The sequence below is a fragment of the Dasypus novemcinctus genome, chromosome 10 (genome assembly GCF_030445035.2).
Source record: "Dasypus novemcinctus isolate mDasNov1 chromosome 10, mDasNov1.1.hap2, whole genome shotgun sequence".
NCBI lineage: Eukaryota > Metazoa > Chordata > Mammalia > Cingulata > Dasypodidae > Dasypus > Dasypus novemcinctus.
The window spans coordinates 30982736-31002084 of NC_080682.1; the positions used below are offsets into that span (position 1 = coordinate 30982736).

The 19349-nt window shown below is 35.6% G+C and overlaps 1 protein-coding gene and 1 pseudogene across 1 annotated transcript; both read left to right on the forward strand.

Moving 5' to 3' along the window:
* Window positions 1-4699: 4699 nt before the first annotated feature.
* Window positions 4700-5644, forward strand: LOC101440432 (olfactory receptor 5F1-like). Its single transcript, XM_004461938.2, has one exon. It carries the CDS (start codon window positions 4700-4702, stop codon window positions 5642-5644), a length of 945 nt encoding a protein of 314 aa, XP_004461995.2.
* A 3015-nt stretch (window positions 5645-8659) lies between these two features.
* The window catches only part of LOC101439997 (olfactory receptor 5F1-like), a 48432-nt pseudogene continuing 37742 nt past the window's right edge, over window positions 8660-19349 (forward strand).

A 19349-nucleotide genomic window follows, 5' to 3' on the forward strand; every position in this document is an offset into this window, starting at 1 on the left:
AGGAATTCATTATAAGGAGACAAATTTTGGGAAAGAAAAATTTCCACTTAATATATGAAAGGTAAAAATAAAAATTTTACAGGAGGGTTGCCAACACTGCATTAGAAATATCTAACTCTGTCTGTGGGAATAAAAGGTCACTTTTCATAAGATATCAAATACCCAGTTGATTCTAAAAGATGAACACAAGCTTGGCAGGCAAATATTGAGGCAAATACATAGTGTTCAAAAATGTCTGGGTGTGTTTATCACAGTACCTCATAGATTTAGATGCTTACTGAAGCTTCAATGAATAGAGAAAAATTGAACGCATTCATTATTTTGCATAAGCTTACCAAAAGAATTGTAACTCTTTTCTCTCTCCTATTCGTCTTTACTCCTTCATAATGTCATTTTCCCATCATCACCTTTCAGGCATAGAAAACTCTGAAACCCAGTATATAACATCCCTTTTTCCAAACTCCTCAGCTTCCCCCTCCTCCCCTTCTTATTTGAATACCTTTAAATAAAGATTGATTTTTCTCAGCAAAAACAGAAGCCTTTAATAAATAAACAACCTTGCCAATGCATAAACTCTACGTCATTTCCAAGTTACATTCTTTGTGATTAAGAAGTGGAATTTTATTCAATTCAAATTTAGTGTCCTCAGATTTCATTTGTAGATAAGGCATTACTCTATTTTCTGTAACAATTCTAAGACTGTGAATGCCTTATACAATCTTTCCCTATTAGAAAATTGCTGTACTCTCCAAAGGTGGAGAGGATGAGAAAAATCATACAAAGGAGTGGCTGAGAGTTTAATGCTTCCCAGACCATTTTCCATAGAGAGAAACTCCAACACAGCACTAATCCAAACAAAAACCTCCTCAGTTCTCAGTTTTGTTTTAAATAACAACATGATGAACAGATCATTGCATTTAAGAAAATGCAAGCTAGCAAGGAGAAAAGACACCCCCACAATGAATAAGGGAGCTCTTTCACATCTAAAGAGTACTGATTGATTTAAAAGTGAAGGATGTGCTTCAGGGAAAAATAAGAATGACTAGCTTTGCCACCTAAATAATTTAAATGCAAACATTTATATAACTTAAGAACATTTTCTTTATAGAAAAAGCAACCTACTCTGATTTCTTCCCATGTTAATAGACAAGTCCTTATTATTCTTTCCTGCTTATTTATTGGAGTGCCTCCTTATTTAATTCTAATAATAAAAAACCATCAAAGATAATGCTTCATCCAATCAGATTTATTAATGAGATGACTCTTCTGAACTTGAAATATACAGACAGTACCACAAAGAATCAGTCTTTCATTTTTATGATAGTAAATGACATGAAATCATTTTGCTTTTGTGAAGAGTTTCATATCTCTTAGAAGCTTACTGATATTATTAGAATATTAAATTCAAAATAATGTTCTCCTGAAAATTTATATGAAATTCTCTGTGATATTGATTGACAGTATGGATTATGATATTATGCTGCTCAGATGTAAGTTACTGAGGTCATACACTAGCTTCTTGAAACTGTGCATATTATTTGATTTTGCTATGCCTCTAGCTCCTCATGTAAAACGTGCATAATAACAGTACCTATTTCATTTACACATCATTAAATGAGATAATACAGATAAAGTTATTAACATTGTTTTTGTCATATAATATTTAAAAACTATCAGCAATAAAATATACTTTTAATTAATCAATCATTTCCACTCTCTGTGTGGACTCTGTGTTAGTCTTGGAGGTTTAACAGAGTTTGAAATAGGAAAATTAGTAAAGGAAAATATATCTTTGATGGAAACGTTTCTCTTTTCATCAAAGATATAGGAGGAACTGAAGTTCCATGTCAAAACTGCCAAAGTACTTCTGATGGCTAATGGGGGAATATAAACCAAGTTTAGAAGAGAATGAGAAGGGGATGAGGATAGTATTTTCCTGGAAAATAAATATTTTGTGCCCATTTCTCAAAAGTAGAGAGGAGTGATTCTGTGACTCAGTCTTAATTCTCTCAGTCTCAAATTAAATGTTACTTCCTTGTATACTTATTGGAGCTCCCATGCATATTGTATTTCTTTATAAATAGACTCTTCACATTCAATTTTAGTATATAACTTGCAGGTTTGACCTCACCAATGGCCCCTGACCTCTGTAAAGACAGAAATAGAGTCCATAATTTTAACTTTTATTATACTCAGTATGTTATACACAGCATGGCCCTTAGTAAACTACAATATATACTAAAACATATACATTGGTTTACTGTGTTACACATTCATTCAAACATAATTGGGTCCCTGGAAATCAAATTCTCATTTTGTTCCAGTGGATTTCATTATGTATTTCTTTTAGAGGGAAAAAAATATATAGAGGGAAGATGATAAAAGTTTTAATTTTCTGAGAAGACATAAAATGGGATCATAACTATAAAAATGTGAAGAGAGGAGGAACAAAAAAAAAAATTCCTGAGAGAAGGCAAGAGGGGATTTTAGAGTGTGCACTAGACTTCAGTTCACCGAACAAATTTTCACCTAAAATTTCCAGGTCTTTGATCCCTCCTCTAGAAATTTCTGAAATGTAAGCAGAGAAGGGGAGAAATGGAACTTTTACCTTTAGGTTGTGCTATGAAAAAACAAAAGTCAGAATGGATGATTCACTGAAATAATACAGAAAGAGCTAAGAATTAGTGAGAAGTAAGAAACTAAAAATAGAAAATATAAATTGTTTCAGTTGTGTGAGATTTGTGAGTGGGAAGAAGAGCTTGGGGTCTTGAAGCAAACAGGGACACTGTTATTTGTGCAAATGAAGAATTTAGAGTCTGGGAAATATAGATGAGAGGTAATTCATGACAATGTGGATTTTAGAGTATGTGACAATCTATGGAAGTAGTCAATGTTCAGCAGTAATAAAGGAAACAAAAACTGGATGCAAATTTCCCAAAGTGATGTTGAGGGTACAATAAACTAGAGGGGAGATAGAACATTTTGGGATTGAAATGCTTAATTTCTTGAAGGAGCTGATTAAGGTTAGTCCACACTGCATTAAGTACTGTGCTTTCTAATAGTTATTCAGGAACAGATATTTATTCATATTTAGAGGTGAAATATGTTACAAGCAGGCAGATTAACTTCTTGACTGGTGTCAAGTGAGAAACTCATCATCAACATCTTTTCTTGCACATTTTCTCTTTTCCTTGTCCAGTTACTCAGTAAAGTCTTAAACTTACTTGTATACTCTATAAAGGCCTAAAATTCATAATAGAAGTAGCATTGTTAAATTGGTGGAAGACATGGTAGGGATGGAGGACACAATACAAGAAAATTTTATTTATTTTACATTCCAAATTTCAAGTGTATATACGATTTGCTATGATTCATTATTTCAAATATAAATTTATACGATATAGTAAATGAGACATTGTTCTATAAAAGGACAAATAAATATTCCTTATTTTCTGATAGGAGTCTTTCCCAGACAACAAGTGGGCCCAAGGTACCAATGCTTAGGTTGACCTGAATTGTATATGGTGGCAGAGTCTTACTGGCCATCCTACCATTTGGTTATCCAAGATGCAATTTATAGGGAACACTTTGAGCCAAAAATGACAGAAAAATAAGAATTTGGTATTGGGCTATGCATTCTCTTCATATAAGCTAAAATTATTAATAGAAATAGTGTAAATAGCCAATTAAAATGATTAAAGCTTGCTTTAATGAGACTTTAAAGTAACCTAAAAAACAGAAGAAAAAGGTATATGATTAATACTCCAAATAAATTCTGATTGCATCAGCTTTGAAATATATTTTCATGTGCTTAGTGTCAATTTTTTTTCTTTTTAGACTGGACCTCTTGCCTTTAGAGAATTGACTCTATAATTAGTACCTAATTCCCATTGAAACTCAATTCTCTTGAAAAACAACAAAAGACAGTCTCTCAATACTTTACAAATAGGTAATTTACTTTACAGATAGTGAAGGTGATATTTACTTCCTTTAATTTTTTCATCTCTAACTGAGAACTTCTGATAAGAAAGAAGGCAAACCAAAGAGGGAATACACTATCTAAAAAGAGAGGTACAAAGAGTTGGAGCTGTTCTTTACTGCCTTGGACAGAAGATACCAAGTCTTCTATTACATGGTATTGATATGTAAATCTGCCAGGCTTATAACTAGAACAACTATTTGATTCTTATAAAAAAAATAATTCTTAATGATAAACATCAAAATATTGCTTACCTAAGAAGTGTCATAAACTTTGCTGCTTGGGTTTTGCATGAGACATTTCCATGGACATGTATAAATTTTGTAGGTGAATATTTTATGGAGTGATATTCACAGAATGAAAAAATATATTCTTGAGTTGAATCTACAGACTTTTTCAGAGAGTGGTAGGGAGTTCAGCAAAGGAAAAGAGAAAAATATATGTTAAATTTGCAGAAATTGAAGTAGCATCCGTGAACTTTGACAAGTAATTCAAGAGGCCCACAACCCAAATTCAATATTGCTTCTAAATCAAATGCACTGTCCATTTGTCCTTTGAATTTTATCATATCTGTCATTCAATTTACTATGCTATGTTAAATTAGGTGGTTTATAACTCATTTGTGTATAATCTTATTAACAATTTTATTTATACCTCAAAATTTGGAGAAGGAAATATCTGCACTTAATAATAAGTTTCAATTATATATGTTTTTAATAAATGTCCAGAAAAAATTTTACATCACTGACTGAATTCATCCTGTTGGGATTGCCAGAATCCATGGAGCAAGAGATTATACTATTTGTGCTATTTTTTCTGATTTATACACTTACAATTCTGGGGAATATTGTGATGATTCTCCTAATCAGAATTGACTCCAGACTTCACACACCCATGTACTTCTTCTTGGCTAACTTATCCTTCGTGGATGTTTGTTATTCCTCCACTATCACCCCCAAAACACTGGTAGATTTATTATCTGAGAAGAAAACCATCTCCTTTGCCGGCTGCTTCTTGCAGTTGTACTTCTTCATTGCCTTGGCAACAACTGAATGCATCCTCTTTGGGTTAATGGCCTATGACCGTTATGTGGCCATATGTAACCCCCTACTTTACACCTTAGTCATGTCCAGGGTGGTGTGTCTTAAGATGGCAGCTGGGGCCATTGTAGCGGGTTTGCTGAACTCCATGGTTAACACCAGCTATATAAGCAGTTTGCCATTTTGTGGTTCCAATGTTATCCATCATTTCTTCTGTGACAGCCCACCACTTTTTAAGCTCTCTTGTTCTGACACCAGTATGAATGAAAGCATCTTCTCCATTTTCGCTGGTGTAAATATGGTCGGGACTCTCCTGGTCATTCTCACCTCCTACTCTTACATTCTTTTCTCCATTTTTCGTATGCATTCAGGGGAGGGGAGGCATAAAGCATTGTCAACTTGTGTTTCCCACCTGACTGCTATAATTCTATTCTATGCCACCTCCATCTATACATATCTGAGACCTAGTTCCAGCTATTCCCTGAATCAGGACAAAGTGGCTTCTGTGTTCTACACCATGGTCATTCCCATGTTGAATCCTCTGATCTATAGCCTCAGGAATAAGGAAGTAAAGAAAGCTTTATGGAATGTAATTACCAGGAAAAAAGTCCCTTCATTTCAGTGATTGTTTAGCTAATTTTCTGAATTAAATAGCGTCTTTAATTAACTTGCAATGTCTGATTCAAGCATACAGATTCATTGTGATATGTTCAAGTTAAACACGTTCTGTTAATCCTCAAGTATCTGTATCCAGTTAGTAACCAGTTAGATTACCAGACTAATACATGACTAAGAGAACTTCATGTAATAATTATTCCATATATTCCCAGGGCCTTCAAAAATTAAGGGTTATTTGTAACAAAATCTTCCCTGCTGAAATAAGAGGATTAAATGTTTGGAGACTAAAATTGCTATGTCACATGAAATTAATCATATAGGAGATAAACACACCACTCATTTTTCCTTACGTTTTGCTTTTCACTTTAGTAGGATTAGTAAAATGATGCCATATGTTACATATATCAGAAATGCTTTACTTGAATATGGAATTTCCCTTTTTTAGTTCTTTTTCTAGGGGTCTATTGGGGATCAAACCCAGAATCTTGTACATGGGAAGCTGGGAAGCAGGTGCTTCAATCACAGAGATACATCCATAATTTTCCTTTTAAATTTATTAATACATCTTCTGAGGGGGATACTTAAATGAAATGGCAGGTCTATAATTTTATTATAACTTAAACATCTCACTTTTTATTTCTTTTTCCCCAACAATGCACACACACACATTCATTAAAGAGTAAATGTGAGCATGTGCAAAAATGGGATACCAGGAAAATTACTGCCTGTTTATTACTTACAACTACCCTTCCATTCCATTCCCTTCTTCTCAAAACTTCCCATTCCTTTCCCTACTTTCTCACTCTCAGAATATTTTCTCACACACACACAGAACCAGCTGCACACATACACAGAACCACAAAAGCATATATTCAACTGCTGCAAGGAATTAAATTTTTATAAGGTTCAAAAGGAGTTAGATCAATGTTCAATGCATGAATCTGATGCATATTTTTAGAAGAATTCTATCAGTTGCCATTAAAGTACAATTGAAATTCCTTTCAATATTATTTCAAAACATTATTAATACAGATATAAATATAGAAGGGTCATTTACATTGTGTTTTAATAGTATCATATATATGACCAAATGGTGTATCATTAAATAATAATATTATATCCTTCCAATGTAAAACATAGAGCTAGAAATACACTTTGTAAATGAGATTCAATTATTCTGAGATTTGAGGTTTTAGACGTGTTATACTTTAGCCATGTCTTTTGCTCTCCAATTTAGCTCCCCTAGGTCTATTAACCTCATTTACAATGTCTAAAACTATTAACAACTTTGGAACCTGTTCCCAATTAGTGATGTTGGTTCCTGTTTAGTTTACCAAATGTATGTGTTTTTTATGGAAATTTTTATGATTTCCCTAACTCATCATCACTTGTAATAAAGTATTTTTAAACTTCACTTTTTCTTGCTTATTATTCAATGCACGTCTATGAAAAATGTTCCAAATATTTTTATCTATTTTCTTTAGTGCAAAAGAAATTTACTCTTAAAAGAAATAAGAAACTGTTAATTATTGTAGAGCATGTAGTTTCATCTCCTTCTTTTTCCTTAGCATTTGACAATATTTATTAACTCTTTTATGAAATGACATATTACTTTTATCTATTTTCATATTTTCTCTCTTTTTTTACTTTCCCCATCATTTTTTCACTGGGGTTTTAATATCACTCTTTATCCAGAATATATACAGGTATCAATCAAAGTTTTGCCTTTGCTCAGTGGCTTTTAAGTAATTAACTTATCAAAATTAATGAGGTGACTTTGATCTGTGTGCAGCCAGGCTTATTTAGGGTCAATATCTTCATCAGTGTTTGGGTGAAGTTAAATAGAGTATCATTTACAAAATCAGTGAACATCACAAAGCCTGGAAAGTAAGCAAACAAGTTGGAAGGAATGAAAGAATCATGACTGAAGAATCAGATGATCCAAGTAATAAACTAAAATAATAGGATGATATAATTTAGAGATAAGTGCTGCATTAAGGTTGAAAAGTATACAAATAGTTCACTATTAATATGTAAAAATAACATTGGATTTATTTTGCAAAATGTCAACTAACATGCACAAAATAATTATCATTATGTCTATTAGGTCCAGATCCTCTTATGCATTATTCAAGGTCTTGGTTTCTTTACCAATTCTCTGTTGAGATGCTCTATTTATTGTTGATAATAGTATATTATAGTCTCCCACTTTAATTGTAAAGGCATCTATTTCTCCACTTAGTTTTTTCAATGTTTGCCTCATGTATTTTGAGAGGCCCTCATTACGTGCATAAATTTTATTATTGTTCTTTCTTCTTGATTGATTACCCCTTTTATTAATATATAGTGTGCTTGGCTCTTAACAATAGTTTTGCATTTAAAGTCTATTTTGTCGGATATTAGCATAGCTACCCCACCCTTTCTTGGCTATTATTTGCATGTAAAATTGTTTTCCAACCATTCACTTTCAGTCCCCTTTCATCCCTAGGGCTAAGGTTATTTTCTTGCAGACAGCATAGAGATGGGTCATATTTCCTTATGCATTCTGACAATCCAAGTCTCTTTACTGGAGAGTTTAATCTATTCACATTCATTTTTATAACTGTCAAGGAATTGCTTACATTAGCCATATTTTTTTCAACTGGAATATAAATATTGTTGTTAAATAAAATGCATTATCCATGTGTTCTCTAAATTTTATCTAACTTTAGTTATTCAATTTATTATGCCATGCTAATCTATGTAGGTTTTCATGAATGTGTGTATATCATTATTAACAATTTTACTTATACCTCTAAAAATTTGGAGAAGGAAATATTTGTACCTAATACAAAGTTTCAGTTAAATATGTTTGTAATAAATGGTCAGAAAAAAGTATACTTCACTGTCTGAGTTCATCCTGTTGGGATTGGCAGAATCCATAGAGCAACAGTTTATTCTCTTTGGGCCTTTTTGTCTGATTTACACACTCACAATTCTGAGGAATATTGCAATGATTCTCCTAATCAGAACAGACTCCTGACTTCGCACACACAAGTACTTCTTCTTGGCTAACTTGTCCTTCATGGATGCTTGTTATTCCTCCACCATCACCCCAAAAATGCTGGTAGATTTATTATCTGAGAAGAAAAGCATCTACTTTGTGAGTTGCTTCCAGCATTTGTACTTTTTCATCACCTTGTCAACAACTGAATACATCCTCTTTGGGTTAATGGCCTGTGACTGTTATGTGGCCATAAGTAACCCACTACTTTACACCTTAGTCATGTCCAGGACAGTTGCCTTAAAATAGCAGCTGGGGAAAAGGACTTGGCCCAGTGGTTAGGGCGTCCGTCTACCACATGGGAGGTCGGCGGTTCAAACCCCAGGCCTCCTTGACCCGTGTGGAGCTGGCCCACGCGCAGTGCTGATGCGCGCAAGGAGTGCCGTGCCACGCAGGGGTGTCCCACACGCAAGGAGTGCGCCCTGTAAGGAGAGCAGCCCAGCCCGAAAGAAAGTGCAGCCTGCCCAGGAATGGCGCTGCCCACACTTCCCGTGCCGCTGATGACAACAGAAGCAGACAAAGAAACAAGACACAGCAAATAGACACAGAGAACAGACAACCCAGGGGGTGGGGAATTAAATAAATAAATAAATCTTTAGGAAAAAAAATGGCAGCTGGGCTTTTGCAGCAGAATTGCTGAACTCCATGGTTAACATCAGCTATATAAGCATTTTGCAATTCTGTGGTTCTAACGTAGGCTATGAGTGGTGGGGTCTGTTCATCTCTTCATAGATAAACTGACTGAGCTGTGCATTTGAAACAGTAAAAACTGTAGCCTTGCCCTTGGTAACCATGACAACCCCTTCAGTTCTGCAAAAACAGTTTAGTAATTTAAACTCAATAACTTTAACTATTCAGGAAAAATGCAAACCAAATGTACTAAAAGCTTATCTAGAATATATGAAATTCATGCTAAAAGCTTACCTAGGATCTGAAATATATATATTAATTCAAGCTTATTAAACACTGAAACAAAAAATCATTTGGCCCTTCCTCTGTATAAAAGAAACTAAAAAAATTGTTCGGGGCTCAGATTTTAACTGAAAAGCTCTGAGCCAGCCAGTCATAAATAAATCCTTTTTCCTTCCCCAAATTATTCCTGAATCCTGGCCTTTCTACACACAAATAATTAAACTTCTCTTGACCTCTACAACATTTCTGGGGACCCTCCCTGGATTTTCAAATAAAGGCCAGAAATGGTAGCATTTCGCTGCCCATTCTGGATCCTCAAGGAAGCTAGGAGGACTCAGGTGAACCCCAATCTGGGTGCCCCTGGATTACATTTAATCCAGAAAAAATGTGGGCTCCCCCAGAATCTTCCCAGTGAAAACTGAAGGCAATAAAAGGTCTAAAAAAGTTCTGGGAACAAAAAAGACTCCAAACACACAAAAAAGCAATACTCCCTGGGGGAACATAATTGGGAAAACCCTAGCTTTAATTGCTAGAGAGGGAGCCCAATCATGTTCCAAGAGAGAGGCCCAGTACCTCCAAAAACTTGGGGGAAAGCTGTTCTCTCTAGGTCAAAAAAAAAAAAAAAGGAAAAAGGAAAAAACTTGGTGTTTAAAGTTTGTCTAATTGCATGTAAAAATTCAGTACTGGTCTTATCTCCACTAAAATAGTAAAGGCTTAATTATAATTTTTAAAAAATGGTTAAAGGTTCAAGTCCTAACATCCTAAAAATTGGTCTGAATTTTAAAAAACTTGGTTAGGAGAAAATGAATTTTATTTAATTTTTTAGTGAAGCTTGGTCTGGATGTAAAGTTAAACAGTGAAAAAGGTCTAGGTGGAATCTTTTGTTATAGTGCTGAATTGTGAATAAATTCACTTTATATCAAATGTTAATTTTAAGTATTCTTGTTGTGGAATTAGAGAGAAATTCAATTATTTGCGTATAGAGAGGCCAGGACTCAGGAATGATTTTGAGAAGGAAAAATGGTTTATTGACGGCCGGCCAGACTCGGGAGCTTTCTGTTTGAATCCCGAGCCCTGAACAAGATTTTCAAATGTCTTTTATACAGAGAGGAAAGGCCAAATGGTCCCTTTGTTTCAGTTCTCAATAGGCTTCAATTAGCATATCTATCTTCCACATCTTAGGTAAGCTTTTAGCATGGACTCCAGACATTCTAGATAAGCTTTTAGCATATTTACTTTTTGCATTTCCCCTAAATACTTAAAGTTTATAGCCCTTGCATTGTTAAACTGTTTCCTGGGACTGGAGCCTGTTGCCATTGTCCCTAAGGGCAGGACTGCAGCCTCTTACGGTTCCACACCCACAGCCTTCAGCTTAGGTTATCTCTGAAGAGACAAAGAGCCTTCCACCCATAGCCCACATCATTCTCACTTTCTAATATTTATGATAGTTGCAAGGGCAATCATGTCCAGAAAATATAAAAATTGTGAGTCAGATAGATAAGTCTTGTGCTTCTGTCTGTATTCAAATGCTGGTGTTAAATCACATAATTATGTAAAGTGGTAAACTGTGGTTAAAGTGGAACCCTCCCTTTTCATTGGCAAAGGAGTGAATTGATTATAAGGCAAAACTGATCTAAATGTTTGTGCATGCTCTGTGGTCTCGTCTCTGAGTCTGTCCCTTTACTGGAGATTGGGGGCCATCTGTATCTGTGCCACTTATCTGGGTTTGTTGAGGCTGGCACCAGTCATGGTGGCTGGGTCCCCGGGAAAAGCACCAATTTTAAAAAGTTCTTTCAGGACATTTTGGCAGAAAGCTGGAAAGTGGGGAGTGGCTTGCCCCTTTGCAGTGAGTCCACACCTTCTATTTATAAGCCACATTCCTATTTATTTATTTATTTTTTTTAAAAAGATTTATTTATTTATTTAATTCCACACACCCCCCCCCCTCCCCTGGTTGTCTGTTCTTGGTGTCTATTTGTTGTGTCTTGTTTCTTGGTCCGCTTCTGTTGTTGTCAGCGGCACGGGAAGTGTGGGTGGCGCCATTCCTGGGCAGGCTGCTCTTTCTTTCACGCTGGGCGGCTTTCCTCATGGGAGCACTCCTTGCGCATGGGGCTCCCCCACGCGGGGGACACCCTTGCGTGGCACGGCACTCCTTGCACACATCAGCGCTGCGCATGGCCAGCTCCACACGGGTCAAGGAGGCCTGAGGGTTTGAACCGCAGACCTCCCATATGGTAGACGGATGCCCTAACCACTCGGCCAAAGTCCGTTTCCCCACATTCCTATTTAATCACTGTGCATCCAACTGCCTGGAAGGAAGGAGATAAAGGAAATGCAGAACCAAATCAAAATAAACGCAGTAAAGTTCCCTCCCTAAGGTGTCAAAGGCCAAAATAAATTTGCATTCTGCCCAGGTTCTTCTTTTCTGAATCTCTCTCTCTCTAAATTTATGTAAAAATGCTTTAAAATGTTTTAAAGGTGTAAATTTGCCTTAAAAAAGGTGGCTATTGCTTAAAAAACAATAAACCTCTAATCACTTGATAGCCTTTTCAATGATCTAGCTAAAAACATCAGCAGTAAGAGTTGTAAAATTGCAAAAACAAAAAACAAAAAACAAAAAACCTCAACTTTAAAATCTGTGTTTGGATTTTGTCAATCACTTTTGCCTAAAAATTCATGGTAAAAAATAACTTAAAAAACCTTTAAATGCCAATACTCTCTTGCTGGTAAATTAAATGCATAACTCACAATTAAACATTTGTTCTATTATTTAAGAAAAGCAAAACTTCACAAAATTGTTACTGATAAAATTCTTGTAACTTCATTAATAAAGCTATACAATTCACCTTAATATTAAAACTCAGTAAAAACTGTAACTAAAAGTTAAAATCATTTAATAAGTGCATTTACATCATAAAACAAAAGTAAGAAAATTAAAATTATTGATGCAGGCTATGGGTGGAAGGCTCTTTGTCTCTTCAGAGATAACTAAGCTGTTTGACTTGTGAGTGTGGAACGGTAAGAGGCTGCAGTCCTGCCCTTAGGGACAGTGGCAGCGGCTCCAGTCCAAGGAAATGTTTAACAATGCAAGGGCTATAAACTTTAAGTATTTAGGGGAAATGCAAAAAGTAAATATGCTAAAAGCTTATCTAGAATGTCTGGAGTCCATGCTAAAAGCTTACCTAAGCTGTGGAAGAGATATATGCTAATTGAAGCCTATTGAGAACTGAAACAAAGGGACCATTTGGCCTTTCCTCTCTGTATAAAAGACATTTAAAAATCTTGTTCAGGGCTCGGGATTCAAACAGAAAGCTCCCGAGTCCGGCCGGCCATCAATAAACCATTTTTCCTTCTCAAAATCATTCCTGAGTCCTGGCCTCTCTATACTCAAATAATTGAACTTCTCTTAAATTCCACAACATTTTTGGCGACTCTGGTGGGACAACAAATGAAGGCCAGAGACGGTAGCATTTTGCTGCCCCTTCCAAATCCCCGAGAAAGCTGGGAGGACTCGGGTGAACCCCAAATCTGGGAGCCCCTGGATTAAATTTAATCCAGAAAAGATGTGGGCTCCACCAGAATCTTCCCGACAAAAATCAAGGGCAATGGAAGGTCTGAAGAGAAAGATTCTGGGAACGAAAATGAACTCCTAACATGGAAGAAGGTAAGACTCCCCGGGTGAGCACAGTCTGGAAGGCCCTAGCTTTAATTGCTAGGAAGGGGAGGCTGATCACCTCCCGAGAGAACCCTAGTAGCCCCAGAAGGCTGGGGGGAAGCTGTTCTCTCTAGGCTTGGGAAAAGCAGAAAAACTGGGGAAAAGCCCTGGTGTTTTGGGTTTGTCTAACTGCATGTTAGAATCTGGTACTGGTCTTATATCCACTAAAGGAGTGGAGTCTCGATTTTAATAGGAAGGGCTATTTATAGGTTGAAGTCCTAATGTCCTGGAAATTGGTCTAGATTAAGGGAAACAAAACTTGGTTATAGGAAAATGGATCGGCTTTTCTGGTGGAGCTTGGTCTGGGTGTAAAGTTTAAACAGTGGAAAAGTCTAGCTGAAATCTTTTGTTATGGTGCTAATTTGTGAATGAATTCACTTTATACCAAATGTTAAGTGTTCTGAGGTTTGTGATGGCTGTGGGGGCAGCCATGGTGAAAATAAATATATAATTTGTGGGTCAGATTAGTGACCTTTGTGCTTCTGTCTGTGTCAGCTCAATGCTAGTTTTGGAGTTGTGTCCTTATGTAAAGTGGAATTACAGCTGAGCTGGAGCCCTCCCTTGCCACTGGCAAGGGGGTGGAATGATTCTGGGGCAAAAGCTGAGGAGTCTGGATGTTTGCAGAGTCTAGATGTTTGTGCATGCTCTGCTGTCTTGTCTCTGGTCTGGCCCATTGCTGGGGCTTGGAGGCCATCTGTGTCCGTGCCAAGCACCCAAGTTTGTTGGGAATGTCCCAGTCAGGGTGGCTGGGTTCCTGGGAGAGTTGCCAAATTTGAGTAGGTTCTGTCTGCCCATTTTGGCTGAAAGCTGGAAAGGGGGGAGCGCCTTGCCCCTTTCCAGTGAGTCCACCCTTCTATTCATAAGCCGCATTCCTGTTTGTTGTGCACCCAACTGCCTGGAAGGGGGGGAAGTGAAGGGGGTGAAAAGCAGAATCAGAATAAATGCATTAAAGTTCCCTCCTTAGGGTGTAAAAGCCAAAATACCTTTGCATTCTGCCCAGGTTCTTAGAAGGTATTGAATTAACTTTAAGTAAAAGAATGTGTTCTCTGAAGGTAAAATTTGTCTTAAGGGTATAAATAATTATAAAAGTTTTACAAAGCATTGTTTAAATGAAGGTATTTAAATGGCTAATTGCTGAAGGTCATTATTTAACAAAAACTGAATTAATAATAATAATAATAAAAGGCAATTTTTTAACAAACTTATTTGGCAGCCAGTCTCCCCTGCCAACTTGCTTCCAAAAAACTGTTTCTGGTATTACATGCTACTAAGTATTTAAAGTGAAAAAAAGGTTCAGTATTTTAACAAACTTGTTTAGTATTAATGGCAATTACATGTTGTAAGAAGTTTGCCTGGTCACTTAATATGTGGGATATATGGAGTGTGTTTTAATTGTTAAGGAAACAGAAGATGATTTTGTCCTAAGATAAAATGATTGATTATTGGAAAAGTAGAGTGTGAGACAGAACCTGAATGAATACTGAAAGTGTAGAAGGTTTGTGGAAGGAAAATTTTTATGATTAAAATTAAGTAAGATCAATATACAAAGAAAATCTTTTATCAATAGCTTCTTGTGCTTTAACCTCATCATTTCCTCAGTGTTTGAAGAAGAGTCTTACCTCTTTTAAAAGAACATTTTATGTTCTAGAAATCAAATCCTGAAAAGTAGCCTTTTATTTCAAACTAACTGCAAGAGATTTATTCTTTTACTTTAAAGGAAAAATTAAAGTAATGGTTAAGTTCATTTAATATGCTATAAGTCGAATGAAAGGTATTTAAAGGTGTTATAAAATTAATAAGTTTTAAAAAAATTAATAAAAACTGTAACTAAGAGTTAAAATCATTTATAAATGCATTTATATTATAAAACAGTGGAAAGACAATAACTGAGATTATAGCTGGGTGAATTTAGCCTGAAACTACTATTTAAGTGTAAATTCTACACTAACCTTTCCTTTGTTTATGGTTACTTCAAGCCTAACCTCACCCTTTGCCTTTGCCTATGGTTATTTCATAATTGAGAAGAGCTGGGACATCACTGTCTCCTCTCCTGGTATTAGTAACCCTTTCTCTCATGAATTCAAGTGTAACCTAAATAAATGGCTGCCTGATGGAATAAGGTTAAATGACCACTGGAGTTTTATTATCTCCAGAATCAAAAAGGGGGGTGGAGGGGGAGAAGTCTCCTGCCTTGACGGTCAGTGTTCCTAAAAGTGGCAATTCATGAGAGAAAGCAGTCTGTCTCCCTGAGGCTTCAAATAGCCTCAGTAAATATATATAAAATTAATCTTGTTGCTTATCCAAAATTCTGCTAATTTCAAAGTAAAATATAAATTTCTAAAACAAAATGGTGCTAAGGCATTGAGAATATTTTGGTTATTACAATCCATTAAGTAAGAAGGAAAATTCTTGTGGTAAACTGCATGGTCATAGTGCAAATTAAGAAGAGTTTCAAAAGTCTTTGAAATGTTTTGCAGTCACACTTGTTTTGTAAGAATTAGAAGTTTAAAGTAACTAAAGTCATGTTGTTGTGTCAAACTATTCATGTCTGCCTATTTGCTCAAATTGTTGAGGTTAAATATGCAGTTATAAGTAATATATATTTTGGGACGCCAAATTAAGCTAAACAGTATATAAAATAATGCAAATTATAAATAATATCAATGAGTTTTGTTTCTGTGTCTAACTCTTTGTGTCTGCCCATTTGCTCAGTGTATGTCTTCATATATCAGGATAATAATATCAAATTAACAAATGAAAATTCTTAAAAGATCTCTATTCAAATTGTTAATTGAATATGCAGTTATATATGTAAATAAATATTCTTAAGGCCCAAATTAAACTAAGCAGGATGGAAAAGTCATAGAAATCTGATTATAGAAACAATTGGGAAAGGGCCTCCTTTGCAAGAGCTTTAAAGGCAAGACTAGGTGTAGCAGATTAAACCTATCTACTAGGCTAGGGAATTAAGAATCAGTTTGCCTGGAAATTTCCCAGTTTAAACCTTTTGTCAGCCATAAAATGCAAAAAAAAAAAAAAAGCAAAGATTAGGTTAATTTTCACATAAGAAAAATGTTGATGTAACCTGGTGGCCTGCTGCCTCAGTCTCCCACTCCCGGGTTGGACAGCAGTGGAGGAGACCAGTTTAGGCCAGTCCTATGGGCAGTGGAAGAATGCCCAAGAAGGAGCTAAGTCAGTGCCATTTCAGCACTAAATTCTATTCCTTATTTGACAAAGTTAGGAGCAGGTAAAAACTAAAATGGTTGGAATGTGATAGAGGAAGCAGTTAAATCAAACTTTTGCGTGGGAAAGTTAAATCTCGGATAAGCTGTAACTTCTGAAGTATCCAATCGATGCAAAAACAGAGGAAGAGCTTGCATGCTAGGCTTAGGGGTATAAATTGTGTCATTTTTCTTTGTTCAGGGCACCAGCCATATCTGGCTCTGTGCCCCTTCTTGCAAGATTGAGAATAAATTATTTTCTTCTCCACAGTCTGGTGAGCCTTATTTTCTTCCAGAAGATTTCTTTCCAACAAAATAAAGGTAATTAGTGGCTCTATTAACAAATTTCAGTAAGTAAAGGAAAGTCCATAAAAACTATGCAGAGATCTTTCCTGGGTTATGATTTAAAAAAAAAAAAATTAAGTAATTGTGTAATGTGTTTTAAAACCTGGTAGTCAGTATGCATGTGTTTTAAAACCTGGTAGTCAGTATGCTTTTAAATTAATAATTTTCATAACTTAAAGAAAAGAAGTTTTTAGCTTCCTGTAAGGGAAAGAGAACATTCCTTGCATAAACTATTATGGTTTCAATTTTATTTAACTTGAGTGTAATCTCCAATAGTTAATTTATAAACTAAATTAACATTATGTATGAAATCTTTAATGAGTGAAATTAGGCTAAAGGAAAAAGATTGTAGATATGCTCTCTTAAATAAGGAGTAAATTTCTTTCATTGGTAATTGTAATTTAGTAATTTTATTTAAACATGAGGTGGCTAGTCAATGTGGTTATAGTCAATTATAAAGAGTTTGTAAAACATCCTCCAACTGAAAATGTTTAAACAGTTCTAGTTCTAGAAAAGTCATTGTTAACTAAAACTTAGATTGGTATTGGTAGCAGAAATAACTTAATGATAATAAAACCTGTCTGAAGGCCACCGCAAAGTACATATTTAAGTAAATGGTAATAAAATGTTATCTTGATTATATTGGAAGTCTTCTGTTTTCATTTTAACAATGAAAAATATTTTTTCCTTTATTACTAAAGTACCTACTGTTATCTTCAGAGTAAGATTGTGTAAGTAAACAGTCATTTGATATATGTGTTGCGTTAAGTTGTTTAAAATATAAATAAAAACAAGGAATAAACTTTAACATTGTCAAACTCTTGTGCATTCAAACCAGGCCTTGAATACATTACAGGTGGCCTCTCCATGTGAGTTATTGGCTAGGCTGGTCACTGACCCCTCAATTAAAATATGTGCTATATCAGTCTCTGGTTCTGCTCCTGAAGTTGATGGAAACTATATTGCAGTTTCAAGCTCCTGCAGCAGCCAATAATGACTCGGTACAGCCAAGTGTACAATGGATATCACCTCCAGACTGGCACTGTTCCATAGTGCCAGAGAGCACTATGCACCAGGCTAGTGGAATACTGGAAAATCTCTCTAAGATGAAGGATGCTGCAACTTGCTCACTGCATTGAAGAACATGCTAAGTGGAGTCATGATACCAGGAGACTGTAAGTGAACTTAAACACAATTGGCATTATGGCCTGCTCTCATGGAGAGATAACATGTAAGGTATTACAAACCTGAAACTCAAAACTAATAATTGCAACTTTGAATCCTTATGCATTAAGTAATACATTAGTTAATATTAAGTGCTGTACTTTTATCCTGTACTAAATATATGCCTAATAATTGTAATGTTATCTTTTCTATTTTGGATCAAGTGCATAAGTATATTAGACATGTTAAGTTACTGGTAAAATCATTTTCTAAACAATTAATAACATGTTTATAAAATAAGGTGGCAGTCTCAGCCAGTCTCAGTCAACTTCTATATTCTGCTGTACTCTGCTGTGTAGCAAAAGTGAGGCTTGCTTGCTGATGGTGAGTCACCTATTGAACAAGTCAAAATTGCTAGAAATTGTACAATGAATACCAAGGTGTAAAAATCTTTATTCTGTAGTTCTGATCACTCCCACAGGTGAAGACTAAGAGTATTTCCAAATTAGTGTTCTAATCCTGAGTGAAGCCAGTTGCCCAAGGAGTGCCAGTTCACCAGGAGCATCTGACAGAGTGAATGAGTGTCAATCATTGAACAGCTTGGAATGTGTCTTCAGACAAAGCTAAGTGTCTGTTGCAATTTCTCTCTAAAGATGGATAACTTAAAAAAGAATATATATGCTGTTCCCACCAGCTTTTAAGGAATGCCATCTTTATAGGCACCTAACCTTGTCTACCTCTGTAATCCAATGTGTCCTCTTTTAAAAACAGGTATTCCAAATTTTTAACTAAGTTTGTTTCTTTCAGAGTGAACATCTTATTAACCATATGAAAACTTCATCCAACTTCGTACAGAATGCCAGATCCATCTTCCTCCAGTTAGAATAAATTAAAGAGTTTTACACCTTATTAGGCAATGACTACAGCCCATGGCCAGCAGGAAGCAGTTACAGAAAAGAGATCATCTCCCTTCAGCACCCCTTTTAAATTAAAGGTGTAAACTCTTTAAGAGTAAAATAAAAGTAATAGATGGATCTGGAACCTGACTGGAAATCCATGTGAGTGCCAGTGGCAGCAGAATAACTGCGGGAGGCCCCTGCTCAAGATTCTGCTGTCCAGAATGAAAAGTTCTAACCTTCTAAAAACAGTCCTGGATGCTGTACTAAAGACTGATAAATAATCAATCAAAACAACAAACAGCCATCCACCTCATAGTTCCAACAATAATTATGCCAAAGCTTAGCAAGTTAAACTTTGGCAGAAAGGGGGGAATGATGTGGGCTATGGGTGGAAGGCTCTTTGTCTCTTCAGA

What these genes read in the sequence shown, in the direction of transcription:
- LOC101440432 (XM_004461938.2), top strand. Translation starts at nt 4,700, where the DNA reads ATGTCCAGAAAAAATTTTACATCACTGACTGAATTCATCCTGTTGGGA.